General features: G+C 42.4%; 1 protein-coding gene across 8 annotated transcripts in view; it reads right to left on the bottom strand.

Annotated features, from left to right (window-relative positions):
- Positions 1 to 988: 988 nt before the first annotated feature.
- LOC143028168 (uncharacterized) overlaps positions 989 to 18658 on the bottom strand; it is a 40132-nt gene continuing 22462 nt past the window's right edge. For all 8 annotated transcript variants that reach the window (XM_076189906.1, XM_076189904.1, XM_076189903.1 and 5 more), the window contains 8 exons: positions 16068 to 16199; positions 10178 to 10386; positions 9059 to 9160; positions 8094 to 8184; positions 5728 to 5819; positions 5367 to 5517; positions 3914 to 4160; positions 989 to 2036 (listed from right to left, as the gene is read on the bottom strand). In XM_076189906.1, coding sequence (XP_076046021.1) covers positions 1852 to 2036; positions 3914 to 4160; positions 5367 to 5517; positions 5728 to 5819; positions 8094 to 8184; positions 9059 to 9160; positions 10178 to 10386; positions 16068 to 16199 — 1209 coding nt within the window. In that variant the 3' untranslated portion in view covers positions 989 to 1851. The remainder of the gene's footprint in view (positions 2037 to 3913; positions 4161 to 5366; positions 5518 to 5727; positions 5820 to 8093; positions 8185 to 9058; positions 9161 to 10177; positions 10387 to 16067; positions 16200 to 18658) is intronic.

The raw sequence follows: 18658 nt of genomic DNA on the forward strand, positions 1-18658 counted from the left end.
CCCTCATACAATCTCCTCCAAGCATCCACTCCCAAATGTCTATCTCACTACACCTCCCAATCCCCCAAGGCATCCACTTGCTTCCCTCAATCTACATTCTACCTCCACCACTCCTCTCTTTCCTGCTACATTTGCACCTAAGTATCTGAAACTATCCACTTCCTTCCCTAATAAACTTCCAGTCTGCTGCCACCCTCCCTTGTACATCTTATCACCGAACTCCCACAATAAAACCAATTTAATGCCCCTTCCATAATAACATTAATTCAGGCTTCATACTACATCTAGGTCTTGTAATCCAGCACTGGCCAATCACCACTTGTGTGGACATTTGGCCCCAGGGCATAAACCCACTTCAGGAATTGGCCCAGGACATAAAGTACCACCAATTCCAGAAGTGGGTTTATGTTCTGGGCCCAAATGTCCACACAAGTGGCAGTTGGCAAATGTTGGATTAAATTAAGAGGCCTAGGTGTACTCTGATATGCTGGAATTATCAAGATACTTCCATTACAGCAGCACTTGAATGGAAATTGACATACTCTTCATATTTTCCTTTCTCAACTAGCCTCCCACCCCATTTTCCTTTTCTTATGCTCTTTGAAAAAAAAAATTCCGTTACACATCCAACGCTGTTCAACACAAAGGGTATCCATGTCACCACCAACCATTCCTGTCTTGTGTTGTGTCCGATGTTCTCCCAGCTCACACTAGCCTCCCACAACCTAGACTTTGGTCTGCCTCTTCTTGTTCAGTGACATCCTGTCTTGCATTTCTTCCTGGTTCCATCCTAAACCACATGTCCTGCCCATCTCCATCTGTTCCTCATTAACTATTCACACATCTCCAATCATTTCATTCTGTACATAATCTTGCCATCTTATTCCATTGTACTTTGTTTTCAAGTTTTGAATCTTCTGGTTATGGTCTCGAATATACAGAGGAATTACATGCAACATGGTCTTATCCAAGGTTAACATCAGATGGGTTCATACTATTTTTATTAAAAATGAAGTCATACTATGTAATTACAATGAAGTATTACAGAGAAGAGAGCGAAATTGCCAAGGGAAAATAAATAAAACCTTAGAATTTCTTGTTCTATCCCCTGATCTCTTATGAAAGACAGTGCTTAAGGAGAAAAAGAGAGATACTAGAGGAAACTGTACAAAACCAGATAGATGAACTAAACTACAGTGAATGTTAATAGTCTCCTACACATATAAATGTATATATAATTCACCAACTTCAGTTCTAGGTATATTCTCCTACATATTAAACAATCTGTATACTAGTTTTTGGATGATGTTGGGGAGAGGGGGGGGGGGTTAACTGATGAATGGAGGAAACAAAAGAAAATGATATGGCACACATGTCTGAAACTCAAACCAAATTATAGTTACCAAAAAATTAATGATACTTTGGTCGAGGTTTAGGCACTTGTGCAATAAAACAAGGTATCAATGGACACACTTCTAATATGACTTTCTCTTCCCAGAGTACTCCCTCATTATGAAATTATTTTGCACATTCCTCAGATGTAAACTCCATCCAAACAGTAAAAACGATGAGTTCAAAGAAACAGTTTAAGCTGTCTGGTTATAGTTTACATCTTGAAAATACTTAATGGAAAATGAGAGGAAAAATGAAATGAGCAAGGAATAAGTCTCACCAATACATAAAATGAAACACTATATAGAATAGTCATGATTTAAAGTAAGAGGCCAAACTCAGGCCTTTAGCAGTACTATTTACATACATGATGAAACTGAATTTGACAGTTTGGTGTCCATATTTCCACACAGTCTTAAAAATTTCAGTGTAACATCTTCACCTTAAATATAACTACAACTATGAGAATAATTTTGATGGTGGTGTGCTCCATATAGCAGATGATGTTCTACTATAAAAGCGTTTCTTCTTGACAGGAAATATTTTACTTAGTTCCGGACCATCAAGGAGATATGGTGGAAATATGAGATCAATATCCGGTGGATAATAATACGATTTCACAACAGCATTCTTGAGCTGGGCTCCTGAAAAAAAAAATAATAATAATAAATAAATAAAAAATAAAATAAACAGGATTTTGAATGGAAAATGTCTTAAACAATACAGTTAAATCTGATGCACTTTTGACAAGTACCACACATACATACTAACAGGCCTTTTGCACCTTATATGGGGGTGGTAGAAGCAAAGCAAACACCCACCACTCATTCACTGCCTCAGGTCCTCTGCAAGTGAGACTTGGGGCAACAGACTGATTGACCCACCTGCCATCACTCAATTCACCTCAATCCCCAAAACTCTCCTCCAAATTTTACTCACATTTACTTTTTGACTTTCACACACACCCACAATCCCTGCCAACAACTGATCCTGTATCTTCTAGCCCATCCACTAGTCCAACATCATCCACATATAACAGTTGCTTAAATCCGTAGTGGCCTATTCATAAATAATAACTAAGGAGTTGTGATATTCTTACTGTTTCAATGTTTGGCTACTCACTAGGAGATACACATATACCAAAAGCCCCCCCCTCCTTACAAGGGAGGTAGAAAGGAAAGAAAATAAATAAATAAAATAAAGGGGGCGGGGGGCATGAAAACCCACTCCCACCCATTCAATTCCCACACACTCCTCTCCCATCCACCCCCTTCTTCCCTCTTATCTTGGCACTTCCTGAATGACGGGTCATTCCTACATATCACTTACTGCCCTGGGTCAGAAACAATGTCACAAGACAGCACATCCACAGCAAGGCCGCTTCATTAAATTGGTGACCCCCCCCCTCCCTCTCCATCCCTTCATGCAGATATAGGGAAGACGGAGAGAAATCCCTTTAGGCTGTGTCAATTTATTTTTCACACATACTCCCTCACACCTTATTCCCCCTCATGCATCACAGCATCATCCATACACAACCATTCTCCATTCACCCCTATCTTCTGTCCTCTCCTATCCTTCCTCAACAGACATCACCCCCTTTCCCAATGCCCCTTTTACCCCATCCATCCATCTCATCCTTGGTAGCCTCCTCATGTTCACTCCTTCCACCTCGGCCTTCCACACCTCTCTTACTAATCTTTCTTCACTCATTCTTTCCATGTGTCCAAACCATCCCAATACTCTTTCATCAACCCTATCTCCCAACTCCCTTTCCATCCCCATTCTCCTCACCTTGTTTCTCACTCTATCCAGCCTAATAACTCCTATCATACTTCTCAGGCACCTCATCTCAAACACATTCAAACTCCTCCTCTCTTATGTTCCACGTTTCTACCTTATACATTGCTGTTGGCACAACCACTCCTTCATATAATCTCTTACCATACATTCCCAAATATCTATTTCTCATTACAATTTTTAATACTCCAAAACATTTACTTGCTTCTCTCAGTCTACATTCTACCTCCACCTCCACTCCTCCCTTTACCACCACATTCACACCCAAGTATCTAAAACTATCCACTTCCTCCAGTCTCTCTCCCTTAATACTCACTTCCAGTCTGCTGCCACTTTCTCCCCTTGCACACCTCATCACCTTACTTTTACCCACATTTATCTTCAACTTCCTTCTTTCACACACTTTCCCAAACTGTCAATAGCTTCCTCAATTCTTCCTCTGATCCTGCTACAAACACGGTGTCATCAGCAAACAACAACTGGCTTATCTCCCACTTTTCTCCAAGGAGATACAATGCAAAATAAATGTTCATCACACCTGTGCATGCCCATGTAGGGTACATTACATATACCAAAAGGCCCTTCACTCCCATCCCATTCTTAGCACTTTGTAGATAAGTGACCACCCCTTTCCCATGCCTCACCATGGTTTTGCACTACATACATATCAAGCAATACAGTACCATCTAAAAATAAAAACATTTCTAAAACAACACTTTACCTTGAGCCCATGCTGGAATTATTTTCTTTGGCTTTTCTTCATTATCTGTTGAATCATCACTTCCGACATCATGGATGTTATAGTCTTCTGCGGGAGGTTTTTTCACAATTTTCTTCTGAGGTGTCAGCACATAACTGTTGTTCACTTGAGTGGACGATGTCAGCTCCTGATTAGGTTTAGTGTAGGTAGAATTTAAATGCGTGTTCTCTTTGTCGTCTTCAGCATTGTAGGTCTCATTAAGCACAGGCTGGTTTGGAATGATTTATCAGATTTCAATAAAAAAAAGTTATCCAAAACTATTTTTATATCACAAAATTCAGCTGCATTCCAATTTGTAAAATATCAGCTACATTTGAGCTGAAGATGCAACTTTAACAAACCCCTTGTCACCAAAATTACAATACATACCACAGGGCCCCCCACTACAAATTGAGTGGCCAAAGCACACACCTACATATACCAAGGCTTTTTCCCCCTTACTAGGGAGGTTGCCAAAAAGAAAAAGGCATAAAATCATTCCCACCCATTCCATCCCTAAATACACTCCACTCCCCTCCGCCCTCCCTCCCATCTTAGCACCACCTGGAAGGACAGGTCATCCCTGCACCTTGTCCACTGCCCTGGGTCAGAGGCAGTGTCGCAAGTCACAGCAAGGCCGCTTCATTAAATCAGCGAACACCCCTTTCTGTCCCCCCATGCATAAGAGGAGAAGATGGGGAGAAACCCCTTCGGGCTGCGTCAAATTTTGCCCACACATACTACCTCATCCCCCATCCCCACCACACACCTACATGAAATAAATAAAAAAAACTCATTCATGCATTCCTCTTTCATCATCCTGGGGATAATGGGTCACCCTTTGCCTTGCTGTATTGCCTTTGACCTGAAGAGTTCTTCCACAGCAAGCCTCAACATATAGTGCAAGTTTATCCTCCATTATTTTATTATATGGAGGATCCCCTCTTCATCCAATGAAAATATTTCATGAAGCAGATAAGAACAATGGGCTATCTTAACCTTTCATGCATTCTCTCTTCCTCACTGAAGATGTTCCACATGCACCCAAAGCCCCCCCCCTTCACCCCTTCCATTCACCTTTCCTCATTTATTCTTCCCATATGCCCAAACCACCTAAACACACTTTGAATATCTGACAGTTCTCCCCCTCACCTTCACATTTCTCGTTCTATGCATTCTTGTCACACTATTTTCCAAAAACATTCATGTTCCCTTATATTTCAAGTCTACCCACAGGTCTTCTGCTAGAGAAACCAGGGGATATATTGACTGATTGATTTCAAGTCTGCTCTATATAGTGCTGTGGGTACTGTAACTTTTCTGCATTCATCCCCAACTACCCTCATAGCTCTTCATTCTATCAAGACATTTACTTGCTTCCCCTTCAGATCCAAATACAAACTTTCTTCACTAAACAATATATATAGTTTATTACCATTTTATGTAAAGTAGAAGTAGTTGGTTTATTTGCAGCTGCTAGTACATTTGTGGATGGTCCACCAAGGGCATGTCGCTCAATTTCTCTTTGTTTTAGTTTTTGCAGTTCAAGCTTCTCTCTTCCAATACGCTCCATTTCCATTTCACGCCTGTAAAGTTAATTTACAAATAAAAATAAAATATTAATAAAAACATGAACAAAATATATGTTCTTTACCTTACCTATTGTGCATTTATCTATTCTTTTTTTTTTTATTATGATTTCATTATGGAGTGAAAGGTTTCTTGCCAGTATGCTTTGGGTTTGGATCAATATCTAGAGTGAATATGTGTTATCATTTTTTCTGAGAACTACTCACTTTTTCTTATCCATTTCTTCCTTCTTTTTAAGTGCAGCCATTAACATATCTTTCCTTTTTTGTTCTGCAATTGCTCGCTGCAGTTCTTCCTCCTATGGGGAAAAGAAAAGGTATCAGGTACATAGGAGAGGGAAGGAAATGAATTGGGAATGGATGAGGAATTAAGAGTGTGTAGTATCAAGAGAGCTGCAGTGGGAAATGCTAAGAAAATGACCGTGATGAGTGAGGAAAATGGAGAAATAAGGAAGGATAAAGTGAAGGCAGTTGTTAAGATGATGAAAGCAGGTAAGGCACCTGGTCTGGATGGATGCCATGCAGAATGTCTAAAAAAAGGAGGTACAGTGATGGTGGACTGGATGGTGAGGTTATTTAATGTTTGCTGGAGATAGGGTAGAGTGCCGGAGGACTGGAGGAGTGCCTGTATAGTTCCACTTTACAAGGGAAAAGGGGACAAGTGTGAATGTAGTAGTTTCAGAGGGATTAACTTAAGTGTAGTTGGGAAGGCTTACGAGAGGATCTTGATTGAGAGGATTAAGAGAGGAACAGAGGGAGTAATTGGTGAGGAACAGTGTGGATTTAGGATAGGTAAAGGTTGTGTAGATCAGATCTTTGTGGTAAAACAGATATGTGAGAAAGCTATAGGAAAGGGGAAGGTTGTTTTTTGGGCTTTTATGGATCTGCAAAAGGCTTACGACAGGGTAGACAGAAAGGCACTGTGGGAGGTTTGGCGGATATACGGGATAGGAGGAAAGCTTCTAGGAGCTGTCAAGACTTTTTATGAGAGTAGTAGAGCATGTGTCAGGATTAGAAATGGAGAGAGTGAGTGGTTCGAGGTAAAGGTGGGACTTCCTCAGGGATGCATTATGTCGCCCTGGCTGTTCAACTTGTACATGGATGGGGTGGTGTGAGAGGTAAATACAAGGGTGGTGAGTCAGGGATTGGAGATGGTTAAATAAAATGGAGAAAAGTGGGAGGTGAGCCAGCTGTTGTTTGCGGATGACACTGCATTTGTGGCAGGATCAGAGGAGGAATTGAGGAAGTTGGTGACAGAGTTTGGGAGAGTATGTGATAGAAGAAAGCTAAAGAGAAATGCGGGTAAAAGTAAGGTGATGAGAAGTACCAGGAGTGACAGTGGCAGTAGACTGGAAGTGAGCATGAAGGGAGAGCGACTGGAGGAAGTGGATAGTTTTAGATACTTGGGTGCAAATGTGGCAGGAAAAGGTGGAGTAGAGGTGGAGGTAGAATGTAGATTGAGAGAAGCGAGTAAATGCCTTGGTGGATTAAAAAGTGTAATGAGGAATAGACATTTGGGAATGGATGCTAAGAGGAGACTGTATGAAGGAGTGATTGTGCTAACAGCACTGTATGGGGCACAAACATGGAACATAAGAGAGGAAGAGAGGAGTTTGAATATGTTTAAGATGAGGTGTCTGAGAAGTATGATGGGGGTTACTAAGCTAGAGTGAGAAATGAGGAGATAAGGAGGAGAACAGGGGTGGGAAGGGAGTTGGGAGATAGGGTTGATGAAAGAGTATTAGGATGGTTTGGACACATGGAAAGAATGAGTGAAGAAAGACTAGTAAAAGAGGTATGGAAGGCAGATGTGGAGGGAGTGAACATGAGGGGACGTACTAGGATGAGGTGGATGGATGGGGTGAAGGGGGCTTTGGGGAAGAGGGGAATGTCTGTTGAGGAAGGACGGGAGAGGACAGAAGACAGGGGTGAATGGAGAATGGTTGTATATGGAGGATGTTGTGATGCATGAGGTGGAATGGGTGGGGGGATGGGGGGTGAGGTAGTATGTGTGAGCAAATTTTGACGCAGCCTGAGGGGATTTCTCCCCGTCCTCTCCTTTTATGCAATGGGGGGACGGAGAGGGGGGGTCGCCGATTTAATGAAGCAGCCTTGCTGTGGTGTGCTGTGTCTTGCGACACTGCTTCTGACCCAGGGCAGTGGATAAGGTGCAGGGCAGTGGACAAGGTGCAGGGATGACCCGTCATCCAGGAGGTGCTAAGATAAGAGGGAGGGTGGAGGGGTGTGGAGTGTATTCAGGGATGGAATGGGTGGGAATGATTTTATGCCTTTTTTCTTTTTGGCTACCTCCCTTGTAAGGGGGAAAAAGCCTTGGTATATGTATGTATGTATAAAGAATCTTGACTTATAAGGAAGTGTAAAAGTGGTAGGAAGACAGCCAGGGATGTGTTGACTAAAGTTAAATCATATATTTTGCATGCTATGACTAATCTATACAACTATATGGTTTTCAGAAACAACTAATTCAATCAAACACCACTAAAGTTAATCCTCCCTAGACCCATAAAATGTATACAAAGAACAAGCTATACTCGTATCTAATTGTCACTCACTTGTTCTTTTAGCTTCTGTAACCGTGCATCCTCTTCTGCTTTCTTCTTCAAGAGCATATGTTGCTTCTTGCGAAGTTGTTCCTCTTTGAACCTATCAAAATCAAAAGTATTTAATTTTGTACACACATACCAAAGGACCTTTCCCTTAAGTATACGGGTGGCCAAGTCAAAGCATCCAATAAAAACCCAAAACACCCCTCTTATCCCTGCACCTTGTGAATGGTCATCCCTGTCCCTACCACATTACTATGATCAAGGGTAATGCAGCAAGGCAGAGCAGGCCTATCCCCACCAAATCATACAGCAACCCTACCTTTTCATCCACATAAAAGAATTTATGAAACAGATAAGAACATCCCTTCAGAAAGGGATACAGCAAGGCCTACAGTGAATGGATATAAGGATGACACAACTAGAAGACATATTCTTCTTGTCTTCTTAACCTCTTCAATACGAGTCCAAATCTCACGAGCATTATGTACAATGCATCACACTACCTGCATTATAAAATGTGAAGTCACTGCTGTATTACTAGTTCTCTTTTACTCTCAGTAATAATAAACTCAGAAAACATAATCAAACCAGTTCACAGAATTTGGGGGTAACTCTGCTGCAACTACAAAAATAAATATAATCAAGATGCCGACGCCAGCATCCTCGTATACCAGCTTGCGCCTCATGATGCCTAGGTAGGCGTCATCGTACTGAAGAGGTTAAGAGCCAGCCCCTTGGTAATATGTATATTAACCCTACAATTCACTATCACTTCTAGTCCTAAGATGTACACATTCACCCTTTGATAAGGTTAATTCTCTTTACGCAACACCACCCTAACACAGAAATGAAACAGTTTCATAATGACTAAACTACATCAATGAATTTTCTTTTAAGTAACATGACATAAAAGAATAATTGAGTGCAAAACATTTCAGTAACATTCCTCGAAGTAGAGAAAGAAAACCTACCTCTCTGCTTTCAGCTTTCTTTCCCTCTCTTGCTGTTCCTTGGCTTCCAAGACCTTCCTTTCCCGTGCTTCTCGAACTTTCTTCATTCTCTCTTCATTTTTCCTGGAGAGGTTATAATATAATTTATGGTAACATCTTATTTCAGTTTTCACATTAGAAGATCTATATATTACCCAAGTATGAAATATTGTGTCACTGTATTGTGTAAACATGTTGGTAGTGGAAGGTACATTTCAAGTCTTTTGGGCAGTATGCATCTCTGGCATACATGGTGTCTAGGTGTTTGGTTTCCATTTTGGTAGTACCTCACTACCAAATGGTGAAAATGACCATAGGCACACTATAGGCACACTTGCACAATTCTTATGTATTTTGTGTTTTTCTCTTCTGAGTTCTCCATTGCCCTTCACCCGAGCAGTGTGGTGGAGGACAGGGATGACCCTTGATTCACAAGGTGCTAACAGGGGGGGGGGGTAATGTGGGAGGAACATAGGGCATGATTCAATTTGGCCACTTCCCTTATAAGAAGGAAAAGCCCTTTGGTATATGTACATATCAGTTTTTGGCTGTGGGTGGTTATTCCAAAATAGATTTGTTTACCATTTCAAGCAATGCTTATACCTGTATAATTACATTTGTGAGATGTTGGGAATTTGGGGTATGTCCCAGTATGTCTGAAAGTGTATATAAATAAAAATAAATTCAAAATTATTTGTGTCATCACCTAAGTATTCATATACTATCAGTAAATACAGTAATGAGAATTGCAATGAGTCATCTGAAGTCCTACTGGATGCTTAGATGGATCATGAATATTCTACACACATTTGTTTTTATTTTGACTGTACAGTGAGACCTCTCATTAACGGACCTTAATTAGCTGTGTTTGCGGTGTTTTTGGTGCTGTTGTTTAGTGCGTGCAATCACTATGCAATCACCCAAAAACCACTCCAAAACACCGCAAACACAGCTAATTAATGTCCGTTAATGAGAGGTCTCACTGTATGTCCATATCAATGTTCCTTTATTGTATGGGTTGGTATTCATTCTTTCATTTGGGCATTACAGTGGTAAGAAAAGGCTTCACAGGGTTACTGTGAAAGGTTTAACAGTGCTCACCTTTTCTGTTCTTCTGCTTTCATCTTCACAATTTCATCTTTCTTTCTTCGAGTCTCTTCTTCTCTCTCCATTTTCTTCCTGAGCTCTTCCTGCCTCTTTTCCTCCATTTCCTCTCGGGTGGGTTTTGAGGGCTGAACCTTGGTAACAAAGGAGGACATTCCACTAAGGATGTTGTGATGTCTTCTAATTTCAGTTGGGGTTCCACAAGCCTGCCAAGCAGAGAGCACAACACAAGAATTAAGGAATTTCTTGTACATCAATTTATATGGGTTGGCTTAATGTGTGCCTCTTAGCAGAGGACTTTTAGAAGCAGGGAAGTATGCAGTATGCCCTTACTATAACCCTGCTACCAGGCAGCCTTCAATTACCTCAACTTGCAACTTCTTGTCCCAGTAGCAATGCTTTAACCACTTCAATACGACTCGTATATTTGCACACAAACATTGGGTTGCCAGTTGTATAACAATTTCATGATGCATCACATCTCATATGCAGGATGCCCAATGTACAATGATTCTATGATGCATCACAATATGTGCATACCTCTCTTTCCATCACTAACTCAAAACCAATGATCATTACTATTATAATTAATATCATTATTATCACATCACTATTGTTAACCACTTCCATATGGCGACGCCTACGTAGGTGGCATGAGGAGCAGGTGGGTACTAGATGCCGACATCGGAATCTTGATTATATTTATTGTAGTTGTACCTACGTAACTTCCATTCTCTCTAAACTGGCTTCATCATATTTTCTATGGTTATCAAAATACTCTCAGGAGAATGGAGGAGAAATAAGGAAGGATGAGGTGAAGGCAGTTGTTAAGATGATGAGAGCAGGTAAGGCACCTGGTCTGGATGGATGCCATGCAGAATGTCTGAAAAAAGGGAGGTACAGTGATGGTGGACTGGTTGGTGAGGTTATTTAATGTTTGCTGGAGAGAGGGTAGAGTGCCGGAGGACTGGAGGAGTGCCTGTATAGTTGCACTTTACAAGGGAAAGGGGACAAGTGTGAATGCAGTAGTTTCAGAGGGATTAGCTTGTTAAGTGTAGTTGGGAAGGTTTATGGGAGGATCTTGATTGAGAGGATTAGGAGAGGAACAGAAGGAGTAATTGGTGAGGAACAGTGTGGATTTAGGACAGGTAGAGGTTGTGTAGATCAGATCTTTGTGGTAAGACATTTGTGAGAAAGCTATAGGAAAGGGGAAGGATGTTATTTGGGCTTTCATGGATCTGGAAAAGGCTTATGATAGGGTACAGAGAAAGGCACTGTGGGAGGTTATGCACATATATGGGATAGGAGGAAAGCTTCTGGGAGCTGTCAAGAGTTTTTCTGAGAGTAGTAGAGCTTGTGTCAGGATTGGAAATGGAGAGAGTGAGTGGTTCAAGGTAAAGGTGGGACTTCGTCAAGGATGCGTTATGTCGCCCTGGCTGTTCAACTTATACATGGATGGGGTGGTGCGAGAGGGGGGGGTGTAGCCGATTTAATGAAGCAGCGTTGCTGTGGATGTGCTGTGTCTTGTGACACTGCTTCTGACCCAGGGCAGTGGACAAGGTGCAGGGATGACCCGTCATCCAGGAGGTGATCAGATAAGAGGGAGGGTGGAGGGGTGTGGATTGAATTCAGGGATGGAATGGGTGGAAATGATTTTATGCCTTTCCCTTTTTGGCTACCTCCCTTGTAAGGGGGAAAAAGCCTTGGTATATGTATGTATCAAAATACACGGGTGAAAGAGAACGAACGATTGAGCACTGACTTTATTTTTTATAATGCGATTATTATGACGCAACATCGCACGTCGGGCAGCTAATGCTGCCAGACATGCGACGTGCCCCGGAGTGAAGAGGTTAAGAAAAGGCAAGGTGATTGAAAGGAGAAAATGTGTGGACATGATATTTATAGCAGTTCTGTCTCCTTTGTTCATTCATGTAGTAATAATGAACTTTTACTGGGAAACAATTTTTGGTTCATGACAAGCTTGTATAAATAAATCATAAGGTCAACAGTGAATGTATGTATGTATGTATGTATGTATGTATGTATGTATGTATGTGTGTGTGTGTGTGTGTGTTTTCACATTGGCTATTTTCCCTGCCAGATTGCCTCTCTTATTCTCTCTCTCCTCTGAGTCAACCCATTGCTATAGCAATGAGGCAGGAAATGGCTTCATCTGGGTGTAAGTACAATATGCACACCCTATTACACTGACCCTGCAATGTCAATTGAAATGAGGATGCGATTACCCACCAACAACAACCACACCAACTAGCAGAGTTGGGCCTTACTGACCTGTCAATCCGTGTCAGTAAGTAAAATTTCTTGGCTCCAACAACACAATGGAACAAATTTGCACCAACAGACTACCTAACTTAACCCACAGAGGTCCTGGAAGCCTAGTCAACACAAGTGGTACAAAGGAAAGGTTGCTACTAGCTACAATGACCTGCACACTACACACTTATGAGTAGCTCTAAGACTAACAAACTGTACATTGTCAATGTACCTATGTATTGCTGATAAACCATTTATTATCATTATCACACACACATACACACAATACATGAGTAAATCTACATACATACATATACCAAAGGCTTTTTCCCCCCTTATAAGGGAGGTAGCCAAAAAAAAAAACAAAGTCATAATAACCACTCCCACCCATTCCATACCTAACATACTCCCCTCCATCTTATCTTGGTACCTCCAGGATGACAGGTCATCCTTGCATCTCGCCCACTACCTGGGTCAGAAGCAGTGTCACATCCACAGCAAGGCCACTTCATTAACCCCCCCCCCCGTGTCCTCTCATGCAGAAAAGGAGAAGACAGGGAGAAATCCCTTCAGGCTGTGTCAATTTATTTCTCACACATACTCCCCCAACCCCCACCCACTCCACCTCATGCATCACAGCATCATCCATACACAACCATTCTCCATTCACCCCTATCTTCTGTCCTCTCCCATCCTTCCTCAAAAGACATTCCCCTTTTTCCCAATGCCTCTTTTACCCCATCCATCCATCTCATCTTAGGCTGACCCCTTATATTCACTCCTTCCACACCTCTTTCACTAGTCTTTCTTCACTCATTCTTTCCATGTGCCCAAACCATCCCAATACCATACTTGGTAATCAAAGATAAGAGTTGGAATTGTACCTGAATATGAGTCGATGTTACAAAATTAAGAGAATAGGAGACAGGATCCAACGAGTATTGCTCTTTCCCTGTATACATTAGGTAAGTACACACACACACACTTTCTTTGTCATAAAGGAAGATAGGCAGTTTCCTCGTACTCTTTCACTAGTTGTGGTTGACAAACCACAGAAAATGCGATCAAGCCTGTTCATAGTAAACTCTCTCCTTTTCTACCTCTATGTACATATATACATATACCAAGGGCTTTTTCCCTCTTACATGGGGGGTAGCCAAAAAGAAAAAGGCATAGAAATCACTCCCACCCATTTCATTTCCCATATATTCCACTCCCTTCCACCCTCCTATCTTAGCACCTCCTGGATGACAGGTCATCCCTGCATCCTGTCCACTGCCCTGGGTCAGAAGCAATCACAAGACACAGCACATCCACAGTAAGGCCACTTCATAAATTCGGTGACCCCCTCTCTCCATCCCCTCATGCAGAAAAGGAGATGGGGAGAAATCCCTTCAGGCAGCGTCAAATTTTTTCTCATACATACTTCCTCACCTCCCATCCCCCACCCACTCCCCCTCATGCATTACAGCCTCATCCATACACAACCATTCTCCATTCACCCGTCTCCTGTCCTCTCCCATCCTTCCTCTACAGACATTCCTCTCTTTTGTAAAGCCCTTTTCACCCCATCCATCCATTTCATCCTAGGATGCCCCCTCATATTCACTCCTTCCACCTCCGCCTTCCACACTTCTTTTACTAATCTTTTTTCACTCATTCTTTCCATGCGTCCAAACCATCCTAATACTCTTTCATCAACCCTATCTCCCAACTCCCTTTTTTGTGTTTCTGCCCCGTACATTGCTGTTGGCACAATCATATAACTTCCTCTAAGCATCCATTCCTAAATGTCTAAATCTCATTACACTTTTTAATCCACCAAGGCATTTACTCGCTTCTCTCAATCTACAATCTACCTCCACCTCCACTCCTCCCTTTCCTGTCACATTCGCACCCAAGTATCTGAAGCTATCCACTTCCTCCAGTTTCTCACCCTTAATGCTTACTTCCAGCCTACTGTCACTCTCTCCCCTTGTACATCTCATCACCTTACTTTTGCCCACATTTATCTTCAGCTTCTTTCTTTCACACACCTTCTCAAACTCTGTCACTAACTTCCTCTGATCCTGCTACAAGTGCAGTGTCGTCAGCAAACAACAGCTGGCTCACCTCCCACTTTTCTCCATTTTCTTTAATCATCTCCAACCCCTGACCCACTACCCTTGCATTCACTTCTTGCACCACCCCATCCATGTAAAGATTGAACAGCCAGGGTGACATAACACACCACTGACCAAGTCCCACCTTTACCTCAAACCATTCACTCTCTCCATTTCTAATCCTAACGCAAGCTCTGCTACTCTCGTAAAAACTCTTGACTGCTCTTAACAGCTTTCCTCCTATCCCATATATCTGCAGTACCTCCCATAGTGCCTTCCTGTCTACCCTGTCGTAAGCCTTTTCCAGATCCATTAAAGCCCAAAAAACATCCTTACCTTTTCCTATAGCTTTCTCACATATCTGTCTTACCACAAAAATCTGATCTACACATCCCCTACCTGTCCTAAAACCACTGTTCCTCACCAATTACTCCTTCTGTTCCTCTCCTAATCCTCTCAATCAAGACCCTCCCATAAGCCTTCCCAACTACACTTAACAAGCTGATCCCTCTGTAACTACTACACTCGCACTTATCCCCCTTTCCTTTGTAAAGCAGAACTATACAGGCACTCCTCCATCCCTCCGGCACTCTACCCTCTCTTAAACAAACATTAACCCCTTCCATACGGTGCCGCACACGTAGGCGTCATGAGGAGCAAGTGGATTCGCGACACTGCCATATCGGCGTCTTGATTATATTTATTGTAGTCGCCCCTGTGTTTTTACATTCTCTCTAATGTACCCTGAATCCCATTCTCTGTGGTTTTCAAAATTCATGGGTGAAAGAGAGAACGATCGATATAAGCGGTGACTATATCTTATGATGCGAGTATTATTACGACACGTCGTACGGCTGGCATTGGCTGCTGCCCGCGAGATTTAAGTCCCATAGTGAAGTGGTTAAATAACCTCACCAGCCAGTCCACCATAACTGTACCTCCTTTCTTCAGACATTCTGCATGGGATCCATCCAACCCAGGTGCCTTACCTGCTCTCATCATCTTAACAGCTGCTTTCACTTCATCCTTCCCTATTTCTCCTCCATTTTCCTCACTCATCACTCATTTTCTTAGCATTTCCCACTGCAACTACCTTTCCCTCCCTATCCTCCTTCACATTTAGCAACTCCCTAAAATATTCTGCCCACCTTCCTCTCACTGCCTTCTCTTCCATTATCATCTCTACATCTGCACCTTTTACCTCTACGTAATAAAATAAATCGTTCATAAAATGAGGGTGGGGCATGATCAAGTGTCCATATGATCAATTATATTTTTCCCTCTCTCTGTACATGAAATATATAATATGCATACATCCACAATCTGGTATCACCTACTCACACCTCAACACCAGCTGCCAAATGTAAAACAACCCAGCACTTGTGACTCACGACGCCCACATAGGAGTCATTGTACGGAAGTGGTTAAACTGCTCGGACAGCAATGCCAGTGAACTTCCTAAATCCCAACGACAAAAACACCTCACAGAGAAATTACAAACTACATACCAATGAAGACATAGGTTTTGTCATGCTGAGAGAAGCATTGACAGATTTGAATCTGCTGTGAAGATGCCCAGAGCTGCCCGACTTGCTGCTGCTGCTGCTGTTCTCCAGTCGGTGAACAGTAATAGGGAGAACCTGGGAAAGATACAATTAAAAGATAAATCTTAGACTTCAATCTTCTCTTAAAGATGAAATTTTATCTAAGGACTATATAAAAAACATGTATGAAATGAAATGTATGAAATAAATTAATGATGCAACAAAATACATATACCAAAGGCTTTTTCCCCCCTTATAAGGGAATTAGCCAAAAATACAAAGATATAAAAGGCAACAAAATAGAAGGAAAAATATTCAAGTCAATCATCCATCCACTCACATGCCAATGGGTTTTTCCCCCTTACAAGGGAGGTCTCCCAAGTCAAAGGCATAATCCACTCCAACCCATTTCATCTCCACATACTCCACTCCCATTCCCCACCCCTCCCTCCCTCTTTTCTTGGCTTCTCCTCAATGACGGGTCATTCCTACATTTCACCCACTGCCCTGGGTCAGAAGCAATGCAGCAAGTCACAGCACATCCACAGCAAGGCTGCTTCAATTAATTGGTGACCCCTCCCCTCCCTCCCCTCATGCAGAAAGAGAAGACAAGGAGAATCCCTTTGGGCTGCATCAAAATATCATTCACACATACTCTCACCTTAGAAGGTGGCTAAGTATGGGAGGAAGACATTACTCATTTCCCTCCTGTCACACTTGTATTCTTTACTCCTGGTTAAAACTAGGAGAAGATTACACTATGTTGCTAATGAAGCAATGATGCACTTCTTCCCAAACACACCTATCTATATATCAAGGGCTTCAACGTCTACGTCGTGGGACCACCCCCCAACCCCAAGAGTTGGGGGCCAAACAGCAGCAACTACCCCTGGCCATCAGCTCTACGCAGATGGCACCGATCCCCAAGGAGGAGCTACGCCTACCTGGGGGAGTACCACAATCATTTTTTTCCAACACACAATGTTACGTTTTTTCTGCACTGAGGGGTCATTTTCCGGCGATCACCCCTCTTCTTCTACTTTTAGCCGGAGATGTAGAGAGCAATCCTGGGCCCACCACAAAATACACATGCCCAACATGCTCTAAACCCATTACTTCGAGCAGACAGACAAAGGGCTCAGTTCAGTGCAATATGTGCAAAAACTGGGCCCACCTCACTTGTACAACACTTGCTGACACAAACCAATACACAAACACTTGGACATGTTCTACCTGCCCTCCAGTAACCCCAATCCCACCTCCCCAACCACAGCCAACACCCTTACCCACTCCCAATTTCCCTTTGCCCTTACCCCCGATTAGTACTCCCCTTCCTTTGTCCCCGATCTCTCCTTTCCCCCCCTCTGACCCAGATCCTACACCTTCCCCACTACCACCCCAACCTCAACCCCAAACGGCAACATACAACACATACAAAACACACAACATCAACATATTACAACACAACATTGACGGTATTAACACTAAAAAACATGAACTTGAACACTTTCTTAAACAACACAACATACACATTGCAATTCTACAAGAAACAAAATTAAGACACTCACACAAAACACCATCATTTCATAATTACACCACCATCAGACAAGACCGGACTGACGGCAATGGCGGTGGACTCATCACCCTGATCCACCATTCCATCTGTTTTGTGGACACAAGTGCCACAACCAAAATTCTCCTCCCTACCACAGATAACACAACAGAAACCCAATCCATTCGTATCCGCACAGGCAACAATTCAACACTAACAATAGTTAACATGTACATTCCCCCCCAATCATCCCCCACAGTTCCAAACACCTTCAGACCTCAACTCAGCCAACTAACCTCAATCCCCAACCTGATCATGGGTGGTGACTTCAACGCCAAGTCGTCTGCCTGGTTTGTCGACAACCCTGACACAGACAGAGGGCTTGATATACAGACTCAATTCGACTCATTGACTATCATGAACAACACGCATAATCATACACATATCCCATACCAAGCCCTCTACACTCCCTCCTCTCCTGATATCACCTTTTGCTCCCCCTGCCTAACCCCAACAACATCATGGAGAGTGGTCGGAGCCCTTGGTTCTGACCACCTTCCAATCATCATCACCACCAAAACAAGATGCACCCCAGCTGGCCACAGACACACTTACACCAATTACAAGAGAGCTAACTGGGAAGCCTTTAATGAAGAGACAGAACAACATTTTGAAACACTTAACAGTACACCAATCACAAACATAAACAATGCTGTGCACGCTTTTAATACAATCATACAAAACGCAGACAAGAGATACATCCCTAGAGGCAACAGAAAATCACACAACCCCAACTTCACACCAGAAATCCAAGGCCTCATCAGACAACGTGACACACTTAAACACGATACCCCCACACCTATCCCTCAAAACATAGCAGACCAAATACAAACACTAAACACTGTGATTGCCAATAAAATACATGAACAAAAAACACAAAATTGGCAAAACTTTATCAATACACTTGATCACAAAACAAACACCAGCAAATTGTACAAAACAC

Source organism: Oratosquilla oratoria, chromosome 9, assembly GCF_046742065.1.
Source record: "Oratosquilla oratoria isolate Oo_2021 chromosome 9, ASM4674206v1, whole genome shotgun sequence".
Lineage (NCBI taxonomy): Eukaryota > Metazoa > Arthropoda > Malacostraca > Stomatopoda > Squillidae > Oratosquilla > Oratosquilla oratoria.